The sequence below is a fragment of the Saccoglossus kowalevskii genome, chromosome 1, assembly GCF_978046115.1.
Source record: "Saccoglossus kowalevskii chromosome 1, keSacKowa6.1, whole genome shotgun sequence".
Taxonomy (NCBI): domain Eukaryota; kingdom Metazoa; phylum Hemichordata; class Enteropneusta; family Harrimaniidae; genus Saccoglossus; species Saccoglossus kowalevskii.
Window position 1 is genome coordinate 9883409 of NC_140641.1, and position 27399 is coordinate 9910807.

Below are 27399 nucleotides of genomic sequence, written 5' to 3' on the forward strand. Positions count from 1 at the left end.
GAGAACCCAGAGAGAAGATTTCCCCCGTGATAATACCAACAACTTAGAACAAATTTACAGATACATCTAACAACTTTGTAATCACTTTGCACAATATTGCACAACTTTGCACTGTGTGTTAACAACCTAAAGCCACAATGTGCCGGTAGCATCATGAACTTTTTCATTGAAAATTAGAATGAATTTGAAGATATTCTATGAATTTAAATATTACAAAAATCTTCACGACCAATTACTATAAATGACAGATATTATGGTAGGAAAGAATACACGGACATTTCAACATATCTTTTTTATGTTTGTGATAAATCGAAACAAAAAATCTACCAGGTGGTTTACTCATGCAGTATCCCATGCAAGTACTAACCACGACCGATTTAGCTTAATTTTAGCTATAGTCGATCACCTTTAATACCACACTGCTGTATGAATAATTTGAATTTGAACCGAATTAGCGGCTATTTCATGTTTAGAAATGTTTTAAATTCGATATGGTATAATGTGCTTATAAAGGGGCATTTTCTATACATTCACGTAATGTTTTCGCATTTTAACTGCGGGGTTGGCTTTACAATGACTTAGGTCAAACATACAAGCAACTTTGTCAACTCTGCAATCGCTTTTTCCAACTTTGCACACTGTATTTTAACAGTTTACAGACAGCTCATGTGACAACGTGTTAATATAGGCTGCTTTCATCTGGATCAAACATACAATCAACTTTACAATCGCTTTTTCCAACTATGCACACTGTATTTTAACATAGTTGTGTCCATCAGCAAATGGTTTCATTCTTCGTTGAATTTCGTAGTGACTTTACTGACAGTGTTTTGTGATTTTATTCCTCATATAATATCATTAAATTGATTGTAAAAGGAGAAACTACTAAAATTAATTTTAGCGCCCTCTATCACCAGGCTGAAACCATGCTGGTTGCTATAGATCAATCTTATGTTTGACTGTCGAGAATGCAGATAACATATGACATGAAATACTCTGCCATGTGAAAATTAAATCCTGATACAGCTTAATTTTGTTGAATTTGACTTATTGAATTATGATTTGTGATATAGATACATATAGATTGCTGTTATTAATCCTGTGAGGGGTTGTATAACTTTCAAGAGGGGGGTAACTGGTAATCGCAGAGTATGCAGTATGAGAGAGAGGAACTCAAGCATAAATTGATCCTTATCTAGAGTTTTCATTATGTCAGACACTGCGTGACTTTGTTGCTACCAGAGTGCTAAGATATCATATTTCAACTAGATCTTTCTTGATAACTTTCTCAACAACAGCAACTTTCACGTTATTAATACTGGTTTTGTCTTCGACTAAACTTCTTGCCTTCCAAAGCAACTTTCACGTTATTAATACTGGTTTTGTCTTCGACTAAACTTCTTGCCTTCCAAAGCAACTTTCACGTTATTAATACTGGTTTTGTCTTCGACTAAACTTCTTGCCTTCCAAAGCAACTTTCATGTTATTAATACTGGTTTTGTCTTCGACTAAACTTCTTGCCTTCCAAAGCAACTTTCACGTTATTAATACTGGTTTTGTCTTCGACTAAACTTCTTGCCTTCCAAAGCAACTTTCACGTTATTAATACTGGTTTTGTCTTCGACTAAACTTCTTGCCTTCCAAAGCAACTTTCCAGGTAAGTTTTTCATCTTCACACAGTACTTTTCTAATTTTCCAAACACCATCAAGACAACATTCAGTCTTTGCATACCACTTTTTTGAAAGTCAAGACAAACTTTTCCCACAATACAATGTAACTGGCTAAACAACATTTCCAATTTTAGCATAGAATTTGACTTTTCTAAGTTACTTACAGATTAGGCTACTACAACTACTAATATTATTACACCCATGACAAACAAAGATTCAATTATCCAATAATAACATTTTATTTGGTTAAAACATAATTGTACATAATGAAATCATATATTTATGAATTCCTATTAACATCATCATAAGACTGTGATTAATCAACCAGCATCTCCAATGAGAGAAATTCTTCTTTTCTTTTGAAATATTCATTAAGACGTTCAATACCATATCTACGAATAGAACAATGAGAACAAGAGCAGGAACAGCGTCAATGGGTTTGGATTTCTCACTGTATGAACCAGCTACCCACATCCTATTAATTGTCTGATTTCACCTGGGTCAGAAAAAGGGAGGACACATTACTGTGTTCTGTAAGCACTACTATCATCCAGAACCTGCTATTATAGGCTAAACTCAATAGTCATGGTTAATAAACATAAACAAACACTAATGAGTACTTATAAGTAGTGTTATTCCTACTCATATTAGTTCTACTATTGCACAATAGAAGTAACTGATTCTTCCCTGAGATAACCCTGCCATTGCAATCATTTAAATTGTATTGTAGTTTGTTACTGTGAAAATATCAGTTTCAGATCAATATTATATTCATTTTTATTACTATTTAATCATATCATTATATTAAAACTGTTATCTAGCTGATATTGTAATGCAGGCTTGCCAAAGTTTATGAACTACATCATTTATTGTCCTAGTAACAGGCACATGCTGTAAGATTCATTGTCCACCACATGCTTGGCAGATATGCAAGTTACTCAGGTTTGGTTAGAACTTAATTTACTTGTATTAAATTATTACGCCAACACTTGCATGTGACTCAAGTGATCAAGTCTTTATACCAGCACTGTCTGTAAATCAAACTTATTTGTGGAACACGCCTATATTTATGGTATTTGAGGTACAAATAGTGGTATTGACTGGCACTGACTAATAAACAAGCGGCATATTCGCTTCTTCAGACCAAGCCACAATAACTATATGCTAAGGAAATGTTTTAAATTTTTATCTTTTACCACTTGTCAGTGTGCAAGTAACAGACACCTCATTATACCCCTGAAAATATACTCACCCTAAGAAATCAAAATCAATGGCAGAATTGGCTGACTGTATCAGTGCCCATAATCCCCAAAATAAATGGCATGCCTGTAACAAAATGAAATATTCTAAAATTATTTTTCTATTCTCATCATGCAGTATTCCATCATTTTACTGTTATGTTGAAATGTTGACTCACAGTCCAATCAAATTATTGTTATGTTGAAATGTTGACTCACAGTCCAATCAAATTATTGTTATGTTGAAATGTCGACTTCCAGTCCAAGCAAATTATTGTTAAGTTGGAATGTTGACTTCCAGTCCAATCAAATTACTGTCATGTTGAAATGTTGACTCACAGTCCTATCAAATTATTGTTATGTTGGAATGTTGACTTCCAGTCCAATCCAATTACTGTCATGTTGAAATGTTGACTCACAGTCCAATCAAATTATTGTTGTTGAAATTTTGACTTCCAGTCCAATCAAATTATTGTTAAGTTGGAATGTTGTCTTCCAGTGCAATCAAATTACTGTCATGTTGAAATGTTGACTCACAGTCCTATCAAATTACTGTCATGTTGAAATGTTGACTCACAGTCCTATCAAATTATTGTTTTTGAAATGTTGACTCACATACCAATCAAATTATAGTTGTCTTGCGATGTTGACTCACAGTTCAATAAAAATACTTTTATGTTGAAATATTACTTCAGTGTCCAATCAAATTACTGTTATGTTGAAATGTTGCTTCGATGTACAATCAAATTATTATTATGTTGAAATGTTGACTCACTGTCCAATCAAATAATTGTTATATTGATATAGTATCTAATCCAATTACTCTTATGTTCAAACCTTGTTGCAAAGTGGTGAGAATTGGATGTGAATTAATTAGTACACATTTATAAGATACACTACACAACGACAAGATTGCATATAGTGGTGCTATCCATGTATCTCCTGTATCTCCCATAATTTCTCCATTAGTAACATGTGCGCTTACGCTAATGACAGAGGCATGTCTAATGTACAAATAGTCATATTGCAATGACCTACCATACAATAAACGCAATTGTTTTTTTTGTTTTTTGCTTTGCTTGTGTGTTAGGTTGTTTGTCTCATGCACTTCTCACCATTCTAGCATTGACAATTTCAATAAAACTTGGCTACAATGGCCCAATAATGAAGCTAATTGACTAGCAACTGCCTTACAAACTTGCTGAATAAAACGCTAAAATTATTACTATTTGGTACCAAAACTAATTCCTCTTCCAGTTTCTGCTGTATCACTATCAAACTATAAGAACAGCTCAAAAAACATAAAATTGGAATGATAGGCACCAAAACTATCTAACCATCTAAGCACCAGACCTACAGTTTCCAAAGTATAACTTTCAGATACTTTTTAGTTTCATTTCTAAAATCGCAACCTTATAAATTTTCAAATACTGACGCTATCCTTCATCTAATGGCTGGTTGTTCCACTGTTACTTACCAAGACAAACTTGTTGACTTGTACATACAATATTTCAGTGTCTTTCTTAGTGACATATTTATTAATTCCTCTCATTGTGTACCAGTCTGAGAGATATTTATGCAGCCATTTTAACTGATATTCTTTTTCAGGGTATCTATTGTAGTCCACTTCATCAACACCTAGAAAAATTAAACACATACATACGATAATCTATTATTACAATATCATGTATTACAATAATTCACTTTATTCCCAACACTATTTTTCACATCATAGCTCAGTCAGTATATGTTTTGTTTAATAACTAATTGCATTTTTACTGTAAATTATTCAAGGTCAGTTAATAGGCCAAAAGAAAAAAAAATTGGTATCTGGTTGTTGTGTATGTCATGCAGTTCAAATATATTTTTGTTTACTCAAAAAATTTAAAAAAGACAAAGTTCTGAAGGTAGAGGTCTGCGCATGCGTCACAATCACTAGCTTCGAATCGGACGGCTCCAGGAAAAAAGAAAGGAAACTAGCCTAAAAACAACGTATTTTAACGAAATAATGCCGCAAAAGAAAAAAACAACAACCACAGGAAAAAATGAGACCGATACGACAGAGAGGAAGGTCGACGAGATGCTAACGACGAACAAAAAACTCGTGGAGTCCCAGGACCGTATTATCCAAGATGGCGACCTAGAAAAAGCAATGGAACTCGCGGAAGATCAGCGATCAGCGGTAGTCCTCAGACTGTTGTTCTCAATTAGGAACGAAGTCTCGAAAATCGACCCACTGAAGGAGCAACTTACAGAAACAACCAAGAAAGTATCGGACATTGAGGTATATTTAAACCAGATGAGTGATCGCATCGACGAAGTAGAGAAAAGTCTAGAACACGTGACCAAAGCAGCCGACGTAGAAGAACTGGCGGACAAAATAAAGGAGCTAGAAAACAGAATGAAGATAACAGAAATAAAGAATGAAGACTTAGAAAACAGAGGGAGAAGAATAAACCTGAACTTCTTCAACTTTGAAGAAGGGGTAGAAAGAGAAGAAAAATCCTGTGCCCAGTTCATAGTGAAATTCATCATATCCCACATGGAAGTGAGGGGCGTTGGAGATCGCGTGGCCATCCAACGCGCACATAGAGTGCCAGCGCAGCCACTTCGTTCAGGGAAACCACGGCCTATAAAGGTGGGATTGTGGACGCCAGTATTGCCAGAAATATTTTGTTCGCTGCTCCTAAATGTCTTCGGAACAACCCGTATGCTGGAAAGGAAATATTCGTGACCGACGATGTGAGCAGGAGTGTACTAAACGAAAGAAAAAGACTGGCTCTCTACCGAAAGAAATTTCAAAAGGAAAACCCAAAGAAAAAGTTATACATAGCGTGGCGTGTACCGGCGACCTGCATGATCGAAGACGACAGAGAAAAAATGAAGGCTGTGATGGTAAAGGACTTGCCAACTATCAGTTAAGACTTTTATTATATGAAGCCCTCATGGCATTTATTAAGTTTATCTCTGACTTCACATTACAGAACTTGTAATTAGGGTCACAAGGAAATATTTACAATTAGACAGGCAACATAAGTATGAAATAATTAAAAACATATTCATATTGAGTACCTGGGAGCCGTCCCATGCTGCAGTACTCTACTGTTTCTTTCAGTTACCGTGTGTCCGTTGGCTTTTGCCAATGTCCTTAATGTTTACTGTTTTTGTTTGTGTTACTTAAAAAAAAATTGGGCTTATTCAACTTTGAAATTTCCTGTAAAACCAAGTACAAACATGTGCATTCATAGAAGAGCAATTATCTATTGTGACCCTCAATGTTAGAGGCCTCAGGGACTACAACAAGAGAAAGAAAATTTCTAATTGGCTGAAAGAAAAACACTTTGATATAGCATATTTGCAAGAAACACATAGCACCTCGGCAGATGAGATTTTCTGGTCTTCTCAATTTAAGGGGAAATGTAGTTATTCACATGGAACTACCACCAGTAGAGGAGTGATGACTATAATTAGAAATACTGATAAAGTTAATAAACTAACACAGGATACGGATGGGAGAATCTTAATGATTCAAACTGAAATTGATAACTCTCAATGTATTCTACTAAACACGTATGCACCCAATAGAAAATCACAACATGCTGAATTCTTAACTGATTTAAAAATTAGGTTAACTAATATGATCCCAGATCCAAACAGTACGATAATCTGGGGGGGTGATCTGAATTTTACAGTGGATAACTTGATGGACAGATCAGGAGGGAACCCCCAATCCTGGACTAAATCGGTAGACATTTTTGAGGATATCACTGAACAATTTAGCTTAGTTGACATTTGGCGAATAAGAAATGAGAACAAAAAACAGTTTACTTGGCGTAGAAAACGCCCTACTATTCAACAAAGCAGACTGGACTATCTAATAATTTCAGATGTTTTGCAAAATATTGTTAAAAAAGTTGAAATTATACCAGGTTTAGCTTCGGATCACTCCGCTGTTTGGCTACATTTAAAAAATTCTTGTCAGAAACATGGTCCTGCTCACTGGAGATTCAACTCCACTCTAACCAAAGATAAAGGGTATGGAAACTTAATAAAGGAAAAGATTGAAAACTGGCAGGAAGAATTTAAAGATATAGATAGAAGTCAGTTATGGGACTTAATTAAATACCAGATTAAAAAATTTACAATTGATTACACTAAAGAAAAAGCAAGAAACCGTAAACAGGAAATTGAGGACTTGGAAAAACAGCTTAAAGATACTCAACAGATGTGTAGTGACAGCCCAAATGAGGAAAATTATAGCAATATGGAAGAAATGAAAAGGAAATTAGAAGACCATTATAATTATAAGGTTGAAGGTGCTATAATAAGATCACGGGCTAGGTGGTATGAAAAAGGGGAAAAAAACAACAGATATTTTCTGAATTTGGAAAAAAATAACAGAAAGAAATCCTGCATCAAACAATTAAAAGTAGAAGGGGATAAAACTATAGAACAACCAAATGACATTTTAACAGAAATAAAAACCTTTTACTCTAGGCTGTACTCAAATAAGGATTCGATAGAGGCCACTAAATTTCTTAATAATACTGCAATTCCAGTGCTGGCAGAAAGTTCACAGGCAAAATGTGAGGGACTTCTAACTTCAAGGGAAATTTTTGATACATTAACTTCAATGAAAGAAAATAAAAGCCCAGGAAACGATGGCTTAACGGTTGAGTTTTATAAGGCATATTGGCCACTGGTAAGAAATCTGGTAGTGAACTCATTAAACTTGGCGTTTGAGCAGGGAGAATTTTCGACCTCTCAGAAACAAAGTATCATTACACTAATAGAAAAACCTGGACGAGATAAACGTTTATTGAAAAACTGGAGGCCAATTTCATTAATGAACGTGGATGCAAAATTGGCATCCAAATGTCTTGCTAAGCGATTGGAATCTGTTCTCCCTGAATTAATTGGCGAAACCCAGGCAGCTTTTGTTAAAGGCCGCAATATTAGTGATTATGCAAGATTAATTAGTGAGGTGTATCACTACATAGAAAAAACTGATAAGGAGGCTCTGCTAATAGCAGTAGATTTTGAAAAGGCCTTTGATACGGTCAGTTGGGAGTATCTTGATAGGGCATTAGAGAAATTTCAATTCGGTCCTCAATTTCAAAGGTGGGTGAAATCATTGTATACAAATATTGTATGTTGCGTGATGAATAACGGATATAGTACGGGATACTTTGAGTTGCAAAGGGGGGTCAGACAAGGAGACCCTCTGTCTCCGATGCTCTTCATTTTAGTTTTAGAAACTCTGCTGGTGGCTATTAGATCAAAACAAGAAATCAAAGGCATTATCATATCGGGAAAAGAAATTAAAGAAGCAGCATTTGCGGACGACATGTCATGCTTCATTTCAAACGAAAAATCTGCTGAGGTGCTATTTAACTTACTGGGGGATTTTGAGAAATGCTCAGGGCTGAGAATTAACATGGACAAAACTGAAGCTGTCTGGCTCGGTAAATGGAAATATAGGCAAGATAAACTGTTCGGGGTTAGATGGCCCACATCTCCTATCAAAATTGTAGGAATTTACTTTTCTCACAATCAAAAGGAAAATAGGAAAATAAATGTTAAAAAAGCTATGGACAATATGAAAATTATTTTGAACTCTTGGAAGAGCAGGAAACTTTCTCTTTTTGGCAAAGTCCAAATTATTAAAACTTATGGTATATCCCAGTTCACATATATTATGAGTACAACTGCAGTTGGAAATGAATTTATTCAGGAGGCTCAAAAGACTTGTATAATTTTATATGGGAAGGAAAAGACAGAATTGCTCGTAGAACTATGATAGGAGGTGTGGGCCAGGGCGGTTTGGGTATCCCAGACATGCATATCCTCAAAAAACAACAGAGGCTACTATGGATTAAAAGATATGTAGATCCAAATAATGAGCATCCATATAAACTATTTATTGATGAGCAGCTTAAGAGTATAGGAGGTAATATCATCTTCCAATGTAATTATAAAACAAAACTTTTACCAATTCGCTGTACTGACTTCCTGCCAGAATGTCTTGAAATTTGGGAAGCTGAAACTAAAATGAGTTACAGAAACACAAACCAAGTAATTTGGAATAACGAAAATATAAAAATAGCCGGAAAACCTATTTTTTATAGAGAATTGGCTGAAAACGGAATTAAAAGAGTTTCAGACCTGTTTAACGAGAATGGTCTTATACCATGGGAAACAATAACCCAAAATGAATGGACTCTACTACATAAACTAAAATGGATTGGCCTTGTTACTGCCATCCCCGAAAATCTAAAATACAAAAACACTGACATAGACGAGATAAGCTTATCGGTGTCTGGAATTCCAACACCGCTTGATGCAATCTCAAAACCCTATATAAAAAAAGAATTAATAGACAGGCAATTCATCCCTCCAGTGAGTCAAAAGAAACTTGAAGAGATGCTGAAACTTGGCCTAATAGAATGGAGTAAAATGTACAAATTAATGATAAAAATGAGTATCGACAGCAAAACACGTGAATTTCAGTTTAAACTTTTACATAACATTCTATATACAAATGACAAACTTCATAAAATAAACCCAGAAAAGTTTCCTACACAGATGTGCACATTTTGTCAGGAGAATCCAGAAACTCTGGAACATATCTTCTATGAATGTGAATATGTTGCACTTTGGAGAGACCTACTTTTTAGTTGGGGAAAGATATTAAAACAAAATTCACCACCAAGCAGAATGTGCTTAATAATATCAGATCCAGGCGAATCGTTGACAATAAATTTTATTAGCCTGTTAGTTAGGAAACATATTTACCACTGTAAAATGAATGATATAAAACCCAACTTCAAGGGTATTCTAACGTACATGAAAAGAGTCTACCAGTGTGAAAATTGGATAGCAAATCATAACAATAAAATGATACAGCACTTAAAAAAGTGGTCCCCTTTAATACCATATATGGAATAAAGGGGCAAATGGTATGAACTAGAACTGAATGAGATAGACAAGTAGCAATCTAATGAATATAGTGATCTTAGGGAAAAAAATACGTCCATGTGAACCAAAAGCAAACATAAAGGTTCTGGGTTTGAGCAATAAACTATTCCTCTTCTGAAGCTTTGAGAAATGTCACTTTGAAAAATTTGAGTTATACAGGAATGTAAGCATAACCACTTTATTCACAGATATGTAAATTTTTATGAGTACCCAATAAAAAATATATTAAAATACAAAAAAAGTTCTGAAGGTATTGTCTGCAGCAGTGCTTCACCAGTACATTACAGTTATGCATATTAAGAAGAACACATGACTATTTATGCTAAGTAGGTAATTAATATGTATGGATTTCAACCCTGAAGTAATCAGATCTGCGGATTATCCAAAGTCACCTATGTATCTAGTTTTATTAAAATTTAATGAGTGGTATTCAATTAATCTGTGGAGCACCTATTAAATTGGTTAATTTATGCTAATTAGGTAATTAGTAACCACAAAATTTAACCATAGACTGAAAGTGTGTATGGCTTATCCGAGAGCATTTATATACCATGTTTCATTAAAATGTTTGATGGTACTTGCGAAACAAGTGAAAATACTCAAAAAAATGGGTAATAGGTATGCAAATTAGATCATTAATATGCATATATTTCAACTAAAAATAATGAGGTCTGCAAATATCCTAGAGTATTTATATAATAAGTTGTATTAATATTTGCAGAATGTTGAAAAGTGAAACGGCATAAAATTGGCTAATTAACATGCAAGCGCAAATGCTTAAAACTGGCTAAATGATATTGTTATGATATTCTATTTTTGCTGTAAAATGAATGTATTTTGATAATGCCCAGTTAGCTAGTGAGGCTTGCCCAGCTGCGGAATTAGAATAGACAGCATGTATTGTCATTGCTAATTAATATTCTTTTGTTCGTGCTTGTGCAAGACGAACGTGAACACGAGTTAATCAAGTTGTCACCCAGCTCCCAGCTCCGGTGCAGTGTTAACGTGGCAGCCAACGTATGTCTCAAGATAATGCCTGACCAATTCGGCATGAGGGACTGATAGATGCAAAACAGTCTTCTGTGGTTCTGCACTGTAAAACCAGCCTTATTCAAAGACCTGTTTTTCGCCAGAAAGCGTGGTTTGCTGATCTTGGTCTTTTCTCTGCACGGACGGTATAGAAGTCGTGTAACATTACGGTCAGTGTCGTGTAATTTGCATTCTCCGAGACCTCGTAGTTTGGAGCTGTATGTAGAACTGATATCGCCGTCGACGTTGCTGTGATTAACTGTACTATCGCTGAAACTACGCAGTACGAGTTCTGCACTTGGGTAGGGTAGGCAATTCCGAGCTGGGCTATTATCATTAATGTTATATTTATTGTGATGTATATTGTTGACCGGTTTGTGATTTATATTACTCCTGTTATTGGTTTATGCTTGTTGTATTATTAAATTAGTATTATCGGACATATCCTGACTGTGTGCCTTTGTTTGACCTTTAGTGTTGCGTTCTGGAGTACGAGATATTGGCGGCCAGGTTCGCGGGAGACTATCTCATATTCCCGTTCGTAACAATATGCATATTTGGTATGTATTTCAACCAAAAACTAATCAGGTCTAAGCATTACCCCAGAGCATCAATGTACCAAGTTTCATCAAAATCTGATGATTGGTTCTTGAGATAACAGTGGAAAAGAGAGACACACACACACACATACATACATACAGACACACTAACCACAAAAACTCCCATTGTGTGTTTCGCATGGGCGGCATGTGCCTGTCAATATCTTGTTCACACATGCACAGATCGACTTTCTTGATGATTCATAAAAAAACAAATGCATCACCACATCATATTTTTGGCCCTGAAACAGGTTTTTTTTTTTTGCTTTAATGAGCAATTCAAGCAATGATGAAATGATTATTTCCGGAAAAATTGCGTGGTTAATTGAAAGATCCTTAGATCTATCGACCCAGTACATTGAAAATGATAGTCATGAATACAAAAAGCCCACCCCACCTCTAGAAGACCACACAAAACACCAGGTTTATTTTATTTTGTTTTAACACCATTCATTTTACTTTTTTTAAAAGATGTTGCAATGAAAATATATGTAAAATTGGAATGAATAAATCACAATTACTTTGACTGTCTTTGTGGTAGGTTGTCTTAAAGAAGATAAAATTACACTGCCCAATAGCACTATTACATAATAAATCTAGCTATAGACATATGTAACTACTTTACCTGCGTATTCAGCAAAGTGATCGGCAATATCAAAGGCTTGGTAATTAAACGTCCCATACTCGTAATCAACAAATGAAACACTATCTGAAAGACACAAAGATGAATATCAAATTTTAAGAGACACACTCCCACATCTGAAGTCTTGTGACACTGGGTACTTTCCCATTTGACCTCATTCACTCCATTCTCAGGATCTCAAATCTCTATACCGTGATGATTGTATGAATTTCTCAATTTTAAGAGTTGAGAGATTGTGAAAACAGGCACCAGAGATTTTTTCTGTCAACTTGAAAACCTCAAACTAAAAATACTTAGCATTGAATGGACCAATATCTCAAGATAATATACAGGTACAATTCTAGAAATACTCATTTAGTCAATTTCAAATGTTTCTATGGTTACCTACAAGTGTCCATGACATTCTGTTAGATTGCCACACACATTGATCTCATATGAAAGTTAAATATTCTTAATTTATATATTTATCCACTTCTTCACTCCATTTTATAAATGCATGCATGCTTTTTGCAGAAATTTATAAAAACCACCCCCCTCCAGAACACACTCCTCACTTCATTCACCCTAAAGAATATGTTTTCATTGCTGCAGAAGCCATTCGATATGATCATCAACTTTGTGGGTTTCCTTAAATCATTGGTCGATTACGTACATGGCCCAAAAGTACACAGAAGATTTTCTATACAAACAGTATACACTACTAATGTGTTGTAATTGGTCAGGTTGTATTGTGGTCTGGAATTTTTAAACATTTATAAATACTCAACATAAAAACATTTAAGATGTAGTTTTAGGTAATATTGGTAAATATCAGATATCGTTACCATCATCATGTACAATTTATTGTAAAACTAGATACACAATGATGACAACATTTCCCATACACCCCCTTAAACTTAAATATTTTTGTGTTCTGCACTTTGAGTTACAGCCATGTGATAATATGTACTTACTGGTCTGTTCATCATAGATAATGTTAGCCAATAGGAGGTCATTATGACAGAATACTATGGGTGAATTCAGTGGTTTTAATGCAGCCTCCAATTCATCAACCTCTTTACCCAGCTGTTCATGAGATACAACATCCTTTTTAAACCTACAAAAAACAACAACAACGATAATTGTGACATTGTCCCAACGTTTCATAATACTACTTAGAACAGCCCTCGACCAATCAGAGTGGCGATAGTGTGGTTCTATTTCACCATTCAGTCAGATCACGGCTGAAAAAATTCAAGAAAATAAAGGTTTTTCATTGCAACTGATCACTGGTAGCATAGTGGTTGTCGCATCAGACTCATGATCGGTAGACCCAAGTTCAAATTCTACCTTAGACTGAACATCAAAGGGTCGACCCCTACCCTGGGTGAGTGTGCCACAGACTCGATGGGAAGGCCAATTCCACTGGCCGAGATTCATTCACTTACGAATGCGACTTTGGGGGAACTTAAGGTCCGCAGGTGCTTGTGTTTGACCGAGCCTGGTTGACGCCAGAATAGCGCATTAAAAATGCCATTTGATAGGAAGATGGCCACACAGCCCTGTCATGTAGTCCCAAACAGGAAATGACTTCTGTGGCAAAATGCACTATGTGTTAGCACTAGCACTTGCAATTTGCACTTAAAAAAAAAAAAGTCAGAAGTGACAACAGTTACATTCAATGTCTGAAACTGTTGCCTGGCAAAAAAAAAAACAAAAAAAAAACAGCCCTCGACCAATTAGAGTCGTGATAGTGTGGTTCTATTTCACCACAAATTCACTCAGATCAGGGCTGAAAAAACGCAAGAAAACAAAGGTTTTTCATTGCAACAAGTATCCATTGAGTTACAAAAAACATCTAGTTCCATTCAACTGGCACTACTGGCAGCACATAGGCCATCACTGCAAAATTTTGACAAATTGCAACATAATGTACAAAAATGTTATTTCACAAGTTTGATTGCTATCAAAATGTCATAATTTGATTGGCTAATTCTCGGCCTGATTGGCCAGTGCTAAAACGGTAAGATCACACCCCACAGTGACTCTGAGAATTAGAACACGGGTCTAACCAATACAAATACAACAATAATTGTGACTTTGTCAACATTTTTATCTTGCCCTTAACATCAAAGACGGAAGGTATATTAAGGCAGAAATTTCTGTGCGGCATTGTCGTTGTTGTTGTCGTTAATAATTGTTATTGTGTGCACAATAAAAGTTGTGATACGCGCACATACGTACTTGAGCGAGAGAATGCGCATCTGAATGATAGTGTAACCAATATGGAATCCTGTCTAAAGAATGCTCAGACCGAGATTGAAGATCTCCAGCAATATATGAGATGTAATAATATTGAGATCAGTGGGATACGGGAGTTACCAGATGAAGGTACTGACGAGATCGCGTCTGCGGTAGGTGTTGTTATCCAACCAGGTGATATAGATATTCCCACCGTCTTTTCAAGAAGCCATTGTTGTGAGGTTTACCCGTAGAAGTGTGCGCAATAAGATATATTCAACTAAGAAAAAATTGAAGAGTAAGACACCCACTGATATCGGCATTGGTAATGCAACCAACCCAATTTATATAAATGAACACTTGTCACCTGCCTGCTAAGAAGCTGCTGTTTCATAAAGCAAATAAACGTCGCAAAGAACTATACTGAGATATCAGGCAAAAAGCTGAAAATTAACTAATTATGCTAATAAGGTAATTAATATGCACAAATATTTACTCAAAAACTAATCAGGGGTCTGCACAGTTCTTAAGTAACTATGTGCCAAGTGTTATTGAAATGTGATGATTACTACTTGAAATATCAAAAGCTGAAATTTAAGTAATTATGCAAATTAGGTAATTAATATCTACTGATATTACCCTGAAAACTATCAGGTCTGTGCAGTGTCCTATGAAATCTATGTACCAAGTTTCATTGAAATGCTTCGCACACGGGAGTCAAAAACAAGTCTGTGAAATATTGAGTATTGTATTTAAATACAAGTGCTAATATAAACTTAGAAGATATTTTTTAAATTCTTTTTTAAAAGTATATCTAAAGTGGTGCTTTTTAATGCTTTCCAGAATATTATTCCAAACTTGAGGACCTACATACTTGATAGAAGTTTGACCCATCTTACTTCTAAATGTTGGTGGATGGAGAATGCCTTATGTTATGGATCTAACGGTAGTACCATGGGAATGTCATGCAAAGCATCGAACAACCAAAATACCAACCTGGAACTCAAACTATTTATAGATTTAAAGAATTTCAATTTTTTTTTAAATAAAGGGGTACTATGTGTATCATATTTATTGGATGATATTTTCGGAATCAAAAATAATTTAGATACGATCAAAGGTTATGTGTGGTAAAATAAATAAATTGTACAACAACTTTGAAGGACAAATAATTTTAATCTATAAAAAATTACAGTTAATTTACATATCTTTTTCCTGACCCCATCAATATGTTTTGTCCATCTTAATTTGTTGTCATAATAAAAGAAGTACAATCAGTTTCATTTTAATGTAATACCTTAGGAGTTAGAGCGTCCTCAACTGTGATATTTTGATTATCCTAACCGGCATATAGTTTGTCTTATCTGCATGTATTGTCAATTTTTTGACATCACACCACTGGATTACCTTATCATATTCTAATTATTTTGTTTGATGAGATATAGTATTTTAGATATATAGTACCGGTATATAGAGTTTTATGTACAGAATGAAACAGGTTGGAGTCGTTGACATAAAGCCTAAAATTAATAAACAAGCAGCCTCTCGGCTGAGAGAGCTCCGCTGTTAGCAATGCACTTTTTAATTACAAAATTGTAGATATCATCACAAAATTAACAATATATATTGAGCAACAAGAATTGTAGTTTTTAAGAAGAAGTCCCAAAAATAAAAAGTTGACACCGGAAGACGACGAACAATCACTCGTTTGATAAGCTCCACTCGACAAAGTCAACAGCGGAGCTAAAAATATAGAAGAATTGAGTATATCATTAATATGAATATGAATGTTGTTTACAACGCGTTGATTTGTGATATTTTCACCTAAATTAAGCACAGTTTGTCGTAAATCTGCAATTTCACGATGAAGACTGGCGTTGGCATCATTAACTGGATTGTCTGGCACTACTTCCGTACGTGGCTGTCCCCCTGCCGTGATTAAGTTCAAAAACTTGAAGCAAACTTTTCCTGTTCATGTTTGTTTTGCATCGTTAAACCAAGTTGCAAAAATTTGTCACGCAGGGTAGACACAGTCCAATTTGCAGGGTTGTCTGAATTAAGTCTTGTACTTGTACAAGGCTGACTGCTTGTATCGTTATCAACTGCCTCCGTAGGTGAACTTGCAGTCAAGACGGCGGTGCCGTACATTTCCTGCCTCTGCTTCAAGTAGTTACGATGTTGCATGGTGAATTCACGTGGAAGAGTTTGTAGTGAAATATTAAAGAATAAAATATTTATTTAGGTAACAACAATGGAGAAATTGACTTTAAAATGGCGCCAGGAAGAAAACAACAATGAACTGCGAAGTCACATGAACAAAAAGTCACGCAAGAAGCTGGCGAGATTTGTGTCATAAATACCATTTAACAAAATATATTAAACACCAAAATATGAAACAAAGGGAGAGAAATATAGAATCTGGCTTCTTTAATAAGTTTTGATGGAATGTTGTCCTAGCTTTTCTAATATCCAATTTAGAAGTTATCTCATTAATATTGTCAACACTGACTGGTTAGAAAAAAATGAATTTGATACTGTATCCTGATTCATTATTGTCAGAAGATATTTTGTTGGCCAAACATTATTGAAATCTTCTACAATATCATGAAGTCTAGTGTGGATTTTTGAATTTTTAACCATTATTAACAGTTTTTAAATGTTCTGGAATGGTCATGTGATTATGATTTGTTCAAGATTCCCCATGTTACTTTTATATTATTTTTGCTTTCTGATTCTTTTCAGCTTGTACTTGTTAAGATATTTCAATATGTTTTGTAATAATTAAATATTGCTTCATTAAAATTACTTTTATGAACTTTATGAAGAGTTTATGCTTAGTTCTGATTGACATTTTTGTTGCGAAAGTAATCTTGTTTGTCTCGTTTCCTACTTAAGCTATTCGTTTTGAGGAAACATTCCTTTTCGCAGATATCATAACAACGATAAATTGTACAAAAACAAAAATTGTACAACAGAATAATGGAATGAAAGAGCTATTTAGTGACTTGCAAATTCACAAAAAATAGCAACTCATAAAATGAGAGTGCTTAAACTTAATAAATGTTAATTGAAATCTACTGAATTGCTATATATAAATGTACTTAATTGGAGAAAACAAAGTCAGACTGTTGCTGCTCTGTTTCCCCTGGGATTACATCCAACTGAAGCCTGTTGACATTATTAAATAATCAAAGCAACAGTTGAGCCACAACTTTGTAAAAAAAAACTGTTTTGAATCATCTTTTCAATTCAGATATTTCACAGTAAATTATTATAATTCATTGTGGCATAAAATATTTGGTTTTAAAACCATAAATATACCTTAATTTTAATTTGTTTCCAAATTGGTATTAATCAAAGTGATTCTGGATTATAAACTTATACATGTACACAGGGTAACCACGATGCATTCTTGGTAATGATGATATTAAACAAGGAGACAACTTAGGACATACACATTGCTAAAAAAAACCATGTAAGACAGAAGGAAATTTGGAAAATCACAAGTTGCAGAAAGATCTTTTGAGCTAAATATGTACTGGTGCATAATAGATGTGCTTAACATTAAACAGAAATGGACTCTGCATACTTGAAAATCCTATAAGATAAGAACATAATAAAAAAAATGGCCACCAGTCAGCCATTAATCTGGTCACAAACACAGGTGTTTCTTTCATTTAATCTCTTGAACAATAGAAATATATTTTTCACTTAGTAAAAAATAAGTACCTGGCATTTTTTTCTGGATCCTTAAACTCTCTGGGACAATTCCGGTACCATTTCCTCAAAGTTTGGAACAAACTAGCTTCTATTGCGTTGCCATCTTCTGGTTTAATTGTATGCATTTTAGCCATCTTACTTGCAATCAACCTGTGTAGCAAGCAAAGAAAATCAAAGCTGTGATTACGATTTGAAACATCTACAGAAATTATTTGACTTTTCTTCACAACTACACATACACATCAGCAATCTCGCCTGCTACACTCTTTGATAATGATGGCTAGGAGTGTTGTCTTTTCATTATATTGAGATATTTGACATCAAAATAAACAAAATGTTGCTAGACATATTTCAAAGTTAAAGATATCCTGATAAGTAGATGAGCCTTATGAGAAAGAGATGAAAAATCCCTTACAAGTCTCAAATGAGGTCCTTGGTGTGTAAGATGCTTTATCTCACATCAGCACAAAATATATAATTAAGTGCAAAAAACAAGCTTAACGAATTAGTGGTTGTATTATTCCACATTTTACAAAACATACTCCCTATCATCCGCTGAGTGTACGAGTGCCAAGCAGATAAAAATCATAAAACGATATATTTTTAACCTTACTGTATATGAACTACCGACAGAATATATATAAATTACATATTTACTTTATCGGCCATGTTTTAATTAATGATGCATTAACGATGCCTGCTTACTCTTCAGTTCTGGTTCGTATCATTGTTACTCCTTGCATCATTGAACACTATTTTATCTCTACTATTCTTACTAATTAAATATTATCAAATCAGTCAATTTACAAAAGTGTATGTTTCATGCAGAACAAAGCATGAGACTGTTTTGTTCATACATCCCAGTCGCCATGGATACGAGAAAGTGATGTTTTTGAATACTCACTGCAAATATAAATTCAATATATATGATCTACAGAAACAAATAAAATAAAAATTTGATTTTCTTGAAAAACAAAATTGTTTTTTGAGACCCCAATACATACATGTATACCATATATTCAATAAATACTCACGGGTAAACTTTATCATTCCGTACTAAGTCTACATCCAGTATACTACCCGGAATAAACTGATAACACAGACCATTGTTAAATATACAATATAATTCAGCACCACATTTCGCACGGTGTAGTATTTGGAAGTTCTCAATTTCTTTTTCTCTGTCAATAATCAATTCAGTTTTCTTCCCAAAGACTCGCAGAAGTACCATTTCTCGCTTATTTTCTGGCAAATAGCAGCCAAATATTTTGTTTGTGATGCCATCAGTAAATACCTGGCAAAAAAATATTCACAAAAATAAAATATACAGGTTTATTTATATGCACTTTTAAAGCTTAGGAACTGAAAGATGCTGAACATGGGATAATATCTACATCTTTTGTAGACATTAAATAGATAAATTTACCCAAAGGGTGAATTATAATAGAAAGTTAGAATAAATTTATTTTGCCAGATATAAAAAAAAGAAAACAGACAAAATAGTATTCATTTTTACAGAAGCTTCAACACAAAGTAAACATAGACAGGCATTCTGTTTACTTTGTATTTACCGTCGATCTCAATTCAAAGACTTCTGATGAACAGTGAAGACAAGCAAGCATTTGAGTATGAAAATATTCTTTAACGTAAAATAAATATTTATTTAAGTTCTAGGTTAAATTTAAACTCCAGATACAAAGATAATTTATCAATTGTGCAAACTTTGTTTTTAATCTCTAGGAGAAATTTGCCAGAAAATACTTTAGTATTTCTTGCTAATCTCATACATCGGTGAGGTTACAACGAACCATTGAAGTTCCTGAGTCTGTCCGTCCGTCTGTGTGTCCATCCGTCCGTGCGTCAGCAGGTCCAGAGTCATATTTCAGAATCCTGTGGACCGATTCTGTTCATTCTTTGCATGTGCCTAGTACCTTATGTGGGACATATGCACATGCAGTGGTTTAGCGATTTGATTCAAAATGGCCGACTGGCAGCCATCTTGTTTTTTGAAAATGTTGTATTTTGGACATGCTTTGTCAGTTTTCATTCGAACTTGGTACATAGATTATACATGTTAAGATACATGTCCATGACGATTTATTTTGCAATTGGATCAAAGATGGTCGACTGGCAGGCATCTTTTTTTTTTTTTTATGCGGTATCTTGGACGTGCTCTGTCAGTTTTCATTCAAATTTGGCACATACATGTACTTTATACATGTTAGGATGCATGTTCATGACAATTTGTTTCAAAAAGATGGCCGATTGACAGCCATCTGACTTTTTGGCCATACTACTATATTTCCACAATTTATGTACCATTTTCATTCGTATTTGGCACATACATCATACATTTCAGTGTGTTTCATAATAAGATCAAAGATAGCCAAATAACGGCTGTTTTTATTTTCGGCTATATTACTACTACACGAAACATGTGTTTTGATGTAAATAAACAATCTGTTGTATACGCCACTTGGAACTCAAGTTTCATGGACATGCTCGCGACAACCCCTCTGCTTCAATATGACGAGCACAAAGAGAACTTTCAAAAATTTAACGGGGACTGTGTCATTTTCAATGACTTGTTATATTTAATTTGCATATTTGTATACCGGTATTTGCTGGCAACATTTAGCTTTTATGAATTTTATTTAGTTACACTGGTGAAGTCAGGCAGCAAAAACATGCGACTTTCAAGTAAAAATTGCTAGATTTCTGAGTAAAAATCTGGCACATTTTACCTACAGTGTACTATTTCATAATTTGAACTGTACATTTCATACAAGGTGAAAAATGACTAACAATTTGTAAGTAAATGCTAAATATAAACATGACAAATTAGAAAAAGCCATGCATGGCACAGTCCCCGTCAATCTGATTAAAATCTGATGTAGTGTACAGGCTTTAATTATTTTTGCTATAAACTTATTTTAATTTTATTTTTTATCACTTTTGTTATTAATGCCTTTTTATTATATTATTATTTTACTTTGATTTTGATTTCGTGTTTTTTTTTTAATTCCGCCCTGCATACAACTGATCTGATGCCTATGTAACATGATTAAAACGAGACCCACTATCGACGATTTTAGTCAACAAATCACAGACCTCCTTCTATAGCATGCATGGTGACGTCACTGGGCAGAGTAAGGTGGCAAACACACTCAAATAAAATGGCGGATTATACCGACATTAGCGACCGAGAAAAACACGGCTTTTCGGTAAGTTTATCATTGTCAAATGCAACGAAAGTCATTTTTATGTTAATATTGTGGCTCGAATGGTTTGAGTTTAGATCGTTATTTTGTGTAGTTATTCTGGGAGTGACAATTTTGTTTCCACCGCTTCAACCGAACATCGGTGTCTTTTTCCAGTCGCTTGCCCTGGAGACGGGTGATGTTTTGTTGACGATCGGGCCAAAATCATCTACGGTATTGAAGCCGTAGCTGTAAATATTCATCAAATTGTATCAACATTTTGTACATTATACAATAACTCTTTATTAAAGTAATTGAGCTGATTTGGACTGGATTAAAATATTTTTTATTTGGAACACATCGCAATTGATCAGGAAATATTTTTTTGCTCCAATTTTCTACGTCGATGCCGTGGGCCGGTGACCGTTGTACAATTTAAAATCAGTTTGCATTGTTTAATATAGCTGTTTACAGTGTTCTAATCATTACGATTTACTTATTTTTTTGCTTCCATTCTAGATAATTATGCTCAGTGTTTGATGTAAAATTGAAGCGATGACTGAATGAACGAACCTTGGCTGGCGAAGATGTATCTGGAAGTGTACACATTTGTTGGAAGTGAAAAAAATATTCAATGTAATGACAATAATTGTAAAATGCTGTGGAATTTCTTTTGTAAATAAAAATATACTAGCAATTTTCTATTAATGGTTCATTCAAGTGGGCAAAATATAATGTACAGAAAGATTGCCCGTATACACTGAAAAGTAAGCAACCGACAGCCTGTGTAAAAGGGGGGCTGTGATTGGTTGTTACTTAGGCGAGATTTGAACGGCACTTACATAGGCGTCGGATCAGATGTAGGTAGGGCGGAATTAAAAAAAAATCAAAATCAAAGTAAAATAATAAAATAAAAAGGCATTAATAACAAATATAATAAAAAATAAAAGTAAAATAAGTTTATAGCCAAAATAATTAAAGTTCGTACACTACATCAGATTTTGATCAGATTGAGTCCCTGTTAGTTACCAAATTTAAGATATATAGTTTTGTTCATAGTAATATAGCTGGAATATAACCATGTCAGGAATATGATTTTTTAACATTAAAATGATTGACATTTGTATCCATATTGTGTCCATATTGAGAGATATTGCTCTGGAACAGCATTCAAAATCATCCATTTTGAATACTGTGGAATACTTTATTTTCACTGGAATTAATTTTCGCTAAAAAAGGCTTTTTGGGCGTTTTTATGGAATTGATTTTCACTGATTTTTGATGAGTTTAATGTGAAATATAGGAAAAAAAATATATTCGCTGGATTTTATTTTCACAAAATCATTCCTTCAGCAAAAATAAATTCCAAGTGAAAATAAAGTATTTTATAGTACATGTATATATATAACATGATGTATAACGAATATATAAAATTTGAATATAATCAGTCAAAGCATTTAAGAGATATGGCTCTAGAAGCCCAATCATTAAAACAAAATGGCCACCAGTCAGCCATTTTGAATCAAATCTGAAAAATAAAATGACGTGCATCAGGAACCTGTAATGTCTAATGTATGTACCAAGTTTGAACGAAATCCATCCATAAATGTCAGAAATGCTTGATATTTGATGATTTTTTAACACAAAAATGACCACCATTCGGCCATTTTGTATAGGATCGTCAAACCAATATACCTGTTTATCTATGACATGATGTATAATGAATATTTAAAATTTGAATATAATCAGTCAAAACAATTCGGAGATATGGGTTTAGAAGCCCATTCATTAAAACAAAATGGCCGCCAAACAGCCATTTTGAATCTGATCTAAAAAATAAATGATGTGCATCAGGAACCTGTAATGTCTAATATATGTACCAAGTTTGAACGAAATCCATCCATAAATGCCAGAAATGCTTGATATTTGATGATTTTTTAGCACAAAAATGGCTACCATTTGGCCATTTTGAATAGAATCGTCAAACCAATAAATCTGTCTATCCATGACATGATGTATAATGAATATTTAAAATTTGAACATAATCAGTGAAAGCATTTAAGAGATATGGCTCCAGAAGCCCAATCATTAAAACAAAATGGCCGCCAGTCAACCATTTTGAATCAAATCTGAAAAATAAAATGACGTGCATCAGGAACCCATAATGTCTAATGTATGTACCAAGTTTGAACGAAATCCATCCATAAATGCCAGAAATGCTTGATATTTGATGATTTTTTAGCACAAAAATGACCACCATTCAGCCATTTTGAATAGGATCGTCAAACCATTATACCTGTTTATCTATGACATGATGTATAATGAATATTTAAAATTTGAATATAATCAGTCAAAACAAGTCGGAATTATGGGTCTAGAAGCCCATTCATTAAAACAAAATGGCCGCCAGACAGCCATTTTGAATCTGATCTAAAAAATAAATGATGTGCATCAGGAACCTGTAATGTCTAATATATGTACCAAGTTTGAACGAAATCCATCCATAAATGCCAGAAATGCTTGATATTTGATGATTTTTTAGCACAAAAATGACCACCATTCAGCCATTTTGAATAGGATCGTCAAACCAATATACCTGTTTATCTATGACATGATGTATAATGAATATTTAAAATTTGAATATAATCAGTCAAAACAAGTCGGAGATATGGGTCTAGAAGCTCAATCATTAAAACAAAATGGCCGCCAGTCAACCATTTTGAATCAAATCTGAAAAATAAAATGATGTGCATCAGGAACCCATAATGTCTAATGTATGTACCAAGTTTGAACGAAATCCATCTGTAAACAGTCATGAAATGCTTGATTTTTAGGATTTTTTAGCACAAAAATTCTGCCATTCGGCCATCTTGAATCAGATTGTAAAACAAAATGATGTGCATCAAGGTCCTATAATGTCTGATGTATATATCAAGTTTGAACGAAATCCATCTGTAAACAGCCGAGAAATGCTTGATTTTGATGATTTTTAGCACAAAAATGACCGCCATTCGGCCATCTTGAATCAGATCGTGAAACAAATTGACGTGCATATGTATAATATCATGTATGATGTATGTGTGAAGTTTGATTGTGATTGGTCCAGGCATTTCTAAGATACAGGTCTGGACGCATGTACAGACACACAGAGGTCAAAACATAAGTCCCTGTTTTCGGACTGCGTCCGAACGGGGACTAAAAATACTGACTAATCAACTAGGTTTGCATTTCTTCATTAAATTTAGTTCCTTTACAGATGTATGTTAAGGTGTAATCATTAAAAAGCTGCTTTCAGCAAAAACAATGATATCAAGGGTATACAATCATGTGCTTTTGTAGGTCACTAGAGTTGAACCCTGACCTTTACCCTAAAAACCTTAAACCCAGATGAAACGTACAGGTATACCGTCACATATTCTGATCAAGCTGATGAGATACAACCATACATTGCTAGCTATTTTGAATAGTTGTTTAGGTCAATGATTATGAGGTTATTATAAGTATACCTACAGCGGAAGTATCGACTGACGCACAGTGAAGGTCGATGCGAGGGTATACTGTCTCAGTGCGTATTCTCGTAACAACTTTATTATTATACATCTTTTCCTTCCAAGAATACATCATGGGAATGCCAAAATTAAAAAAGTTTAGAACAGAATCAGTGAACTTTTTTGTGTGGAGTCCGGTCAAACCCTGTTTTTGATATTAGAGGACGCTTACGCACGCAATCATTAAATATTTCAAATTCGCATTTCCTTATATGGTAGGATGAAAATACCCCATAAAATACTGCAAAATTACGGTACGCTGTGACTTATGCAATTACGGTGACATAATAATACCAATTATTATCTACTGTGTAAACCATACATTTTGTCTTTTGCTCAGACTCATTAATTCCACATGAATTTTATATATATCTGCATATGTTTAAGACCATAAAAGGCATATTAAATCATCTATAATCAGTGAAAATTAAATTAAATTCCTATATTTCACATTCAACTTGCCGCAAATAAATTTCATACAAAAACAGCTAAAATGTCTTTTCAGCTAAAAATATATTACAGTATTTGTGACAATTTAGAAATATTTTTATGACACGCCCAATAAAAATGCACTGCAGTACGCTGCAATTGTTTCTTTTTTTTTATATTAATAGAAAACCTAGCGTCAACTAGAGTCAACTTTCACAAAATAACCTGCATCAGTGTATCCATAGATTTTGTAAAAATGTCATCAAGACCTAGCAAATGAGTGTAACTGATCCAAAATACAATAAAATTACAGAAAAATACATAAATATGTGGTAAATGAAAGTCAAATCATTAAATATTCTAAGCGATTAATTATTCATGAAGACATTCAAATCAGACAAACAAATGAGTAAACAAAAACTATAATAGCGACAAACGTATTTATAACTGCTGCTGCATTGTAATAATTTCTCAAAGGGTTTGTGCAGGTAATCAATTATCTTGGGATTCAAAACAAATCTCTGATAATCCCAGCAAAGAATTATTGTCTGCGTCTGTTGTCCTCAGCTGATCTTTTTCACATGGTTACCACGTTCTCTGAACATTTCACACGGTTACCACATACTCTGAATATGTCAGTTCTATTTTTAGTAAAATTAAAAAAGTTTAACAGAGCATGTTTGTCATTCTGTGGGAATTTTTCCGTTTCTTGGCTTTATTTTCATGTAATTTAAATGCCAAAGAGAATGCAAGCTCAATAAAGATTATTCATATTATTATATTTCTATGCAAGATCAGGATTTCAACATTTACTGGTATTAAGCTGTGAGACCATTCCATTAATACATTTAAATTAACATATTCATTTTCAGGTAGCAGGAGAATTTTGCAATCAAAGCCAGTTATTTGATTCTATACTAGCGATTATCATCGGCCAAGACATTGTAATTGCTTAAGTTGTTTTCAATGATCATTTGAAATTATAAAATCTTTATACAAATTTCATTCATGGCCTAATTACAGATATGTAGTATACCACTTTTATCATATTATTTTTTATCAGCTGAGGTTAAAAACTACCATTGAAGTGTTTAAAATTCAGTCATTGAGCGAGAGAAGTCTGTGACTGCCTTAATGTTTCATATTTTTTAATGAGTTCAACATTTTAACTTAATGTCATATTTATGATAAGCTGGTACTAGTAATTTTTAAAAAATTCAAAAATGTTAATACTCCAGATGTATTCTTGGAATTGTACTCCAGCTGTACTAATAATGAAAAAGAAAGTTGGAAAATTGTATGTAAATATGGCAGACCCAGACACTGATGTAACGACCGGCCGTTACCACAGATGATTATAGTTATAACAATACGAGCAACCAGACCAGTCATGGCCACGTCACGCGTCGGCGTATAACGCATGAATGGAATATAATTTAATCCTAAAGAGACATGTGTCATCAACAAGCATCGCTGCATCGCCTGGGCCGTTCATTGCTAGCTAGGCATACCATAACGTGAGTGAAAACACCCACTGCCCAGGTACGGGTAGACTGTTTGCAACACCGGGTGACCGGCCCCAAACGAATACAAGAACCAGGGGTACTTAAGACATTAATAAACATGCATTTACTTTGAGCTGTATATCATCAATCTTCCATTCAGGCCTGATATGTTTCATCAACTCCAAGGCCCCGGGTTTGGGATTATTTTCATCGACGGTGACGTCTAATTTTCTAGGCGTCGCCATGATTCGAGCGTGTAGAAATGTGCGCCCTCTTCGACTGCAAGCTGAGTTATATTTGTTTTTAGAAAGTTGTTGTTGGGTACGTGTATACGATACCCAATGGCAGTGCGCCAAATGTCAATGACATTTGCATTCATGCATCGGATTTGGAGATTTAAAACTACATTCTCATGCCAAATAAAATTTTGTTTTGGTCTACCTTGCGTTTAGCAAACATTGTTCAGTGCCTGAATAAATATATAAATAACATTGCAATAATTCAGTTAATTCGACAGTTTTCATCTAATTTAAGAAGTATACTTATTTTTCACCAGATACTGATTTTCACAGAATATTTAAAAAAATCTTAAATCTAGTGACAGTTCTTAAAAGCAAAA

The 27399-nt window shown here is 34.1% G+C and overlaps 1 protein-coding gene and 1 long non-coding RNA gene across 2 annotated transcripts; one reads left to right on the plus strand and one right to left on the minus strand.

The window, feature by feature from the left end:
* Positions 1-1886: 1886 nt before the first annotated feature.
* LOC100375433 (ethanolamine kinase 1-like) lies at positions 1887-27066 on the minus strand. The gene is made up of 8 exons (XM_002737181.4): positions 26909-27066; positions 19133-19392; positions 18108-18248; positions 13112-13254; positions 12141-12224; positions 4387-4547; positions 2924-2997; positions 1887-2063 (listed from the first exon to the last, which is right to left on the minus strand). The coding sequence occupies exons 1-8, from the start codon at positions 27023-27025 to the stop codon at positions 1988-1990; spliced, it is 1056 nt and encodes a 351-aa protein (XP_002737227.2). The 5' UTR covers positions 27026-27066; the 3' UTR covers positions 1887-1987.
* On the plus strand, positions 21274-21995 carry LOC144356676 (uncharacterized). Its single transcript, XR_013421484.1, has 2 exons — positions 21274-21322; positions 21818-21995. It is a non-coding gene; the product is annotated as an uncharacterized LOC144356676 (long non-coding RNA).
* Positions 27067-27399: the final 333 nt, after the last annotated feature.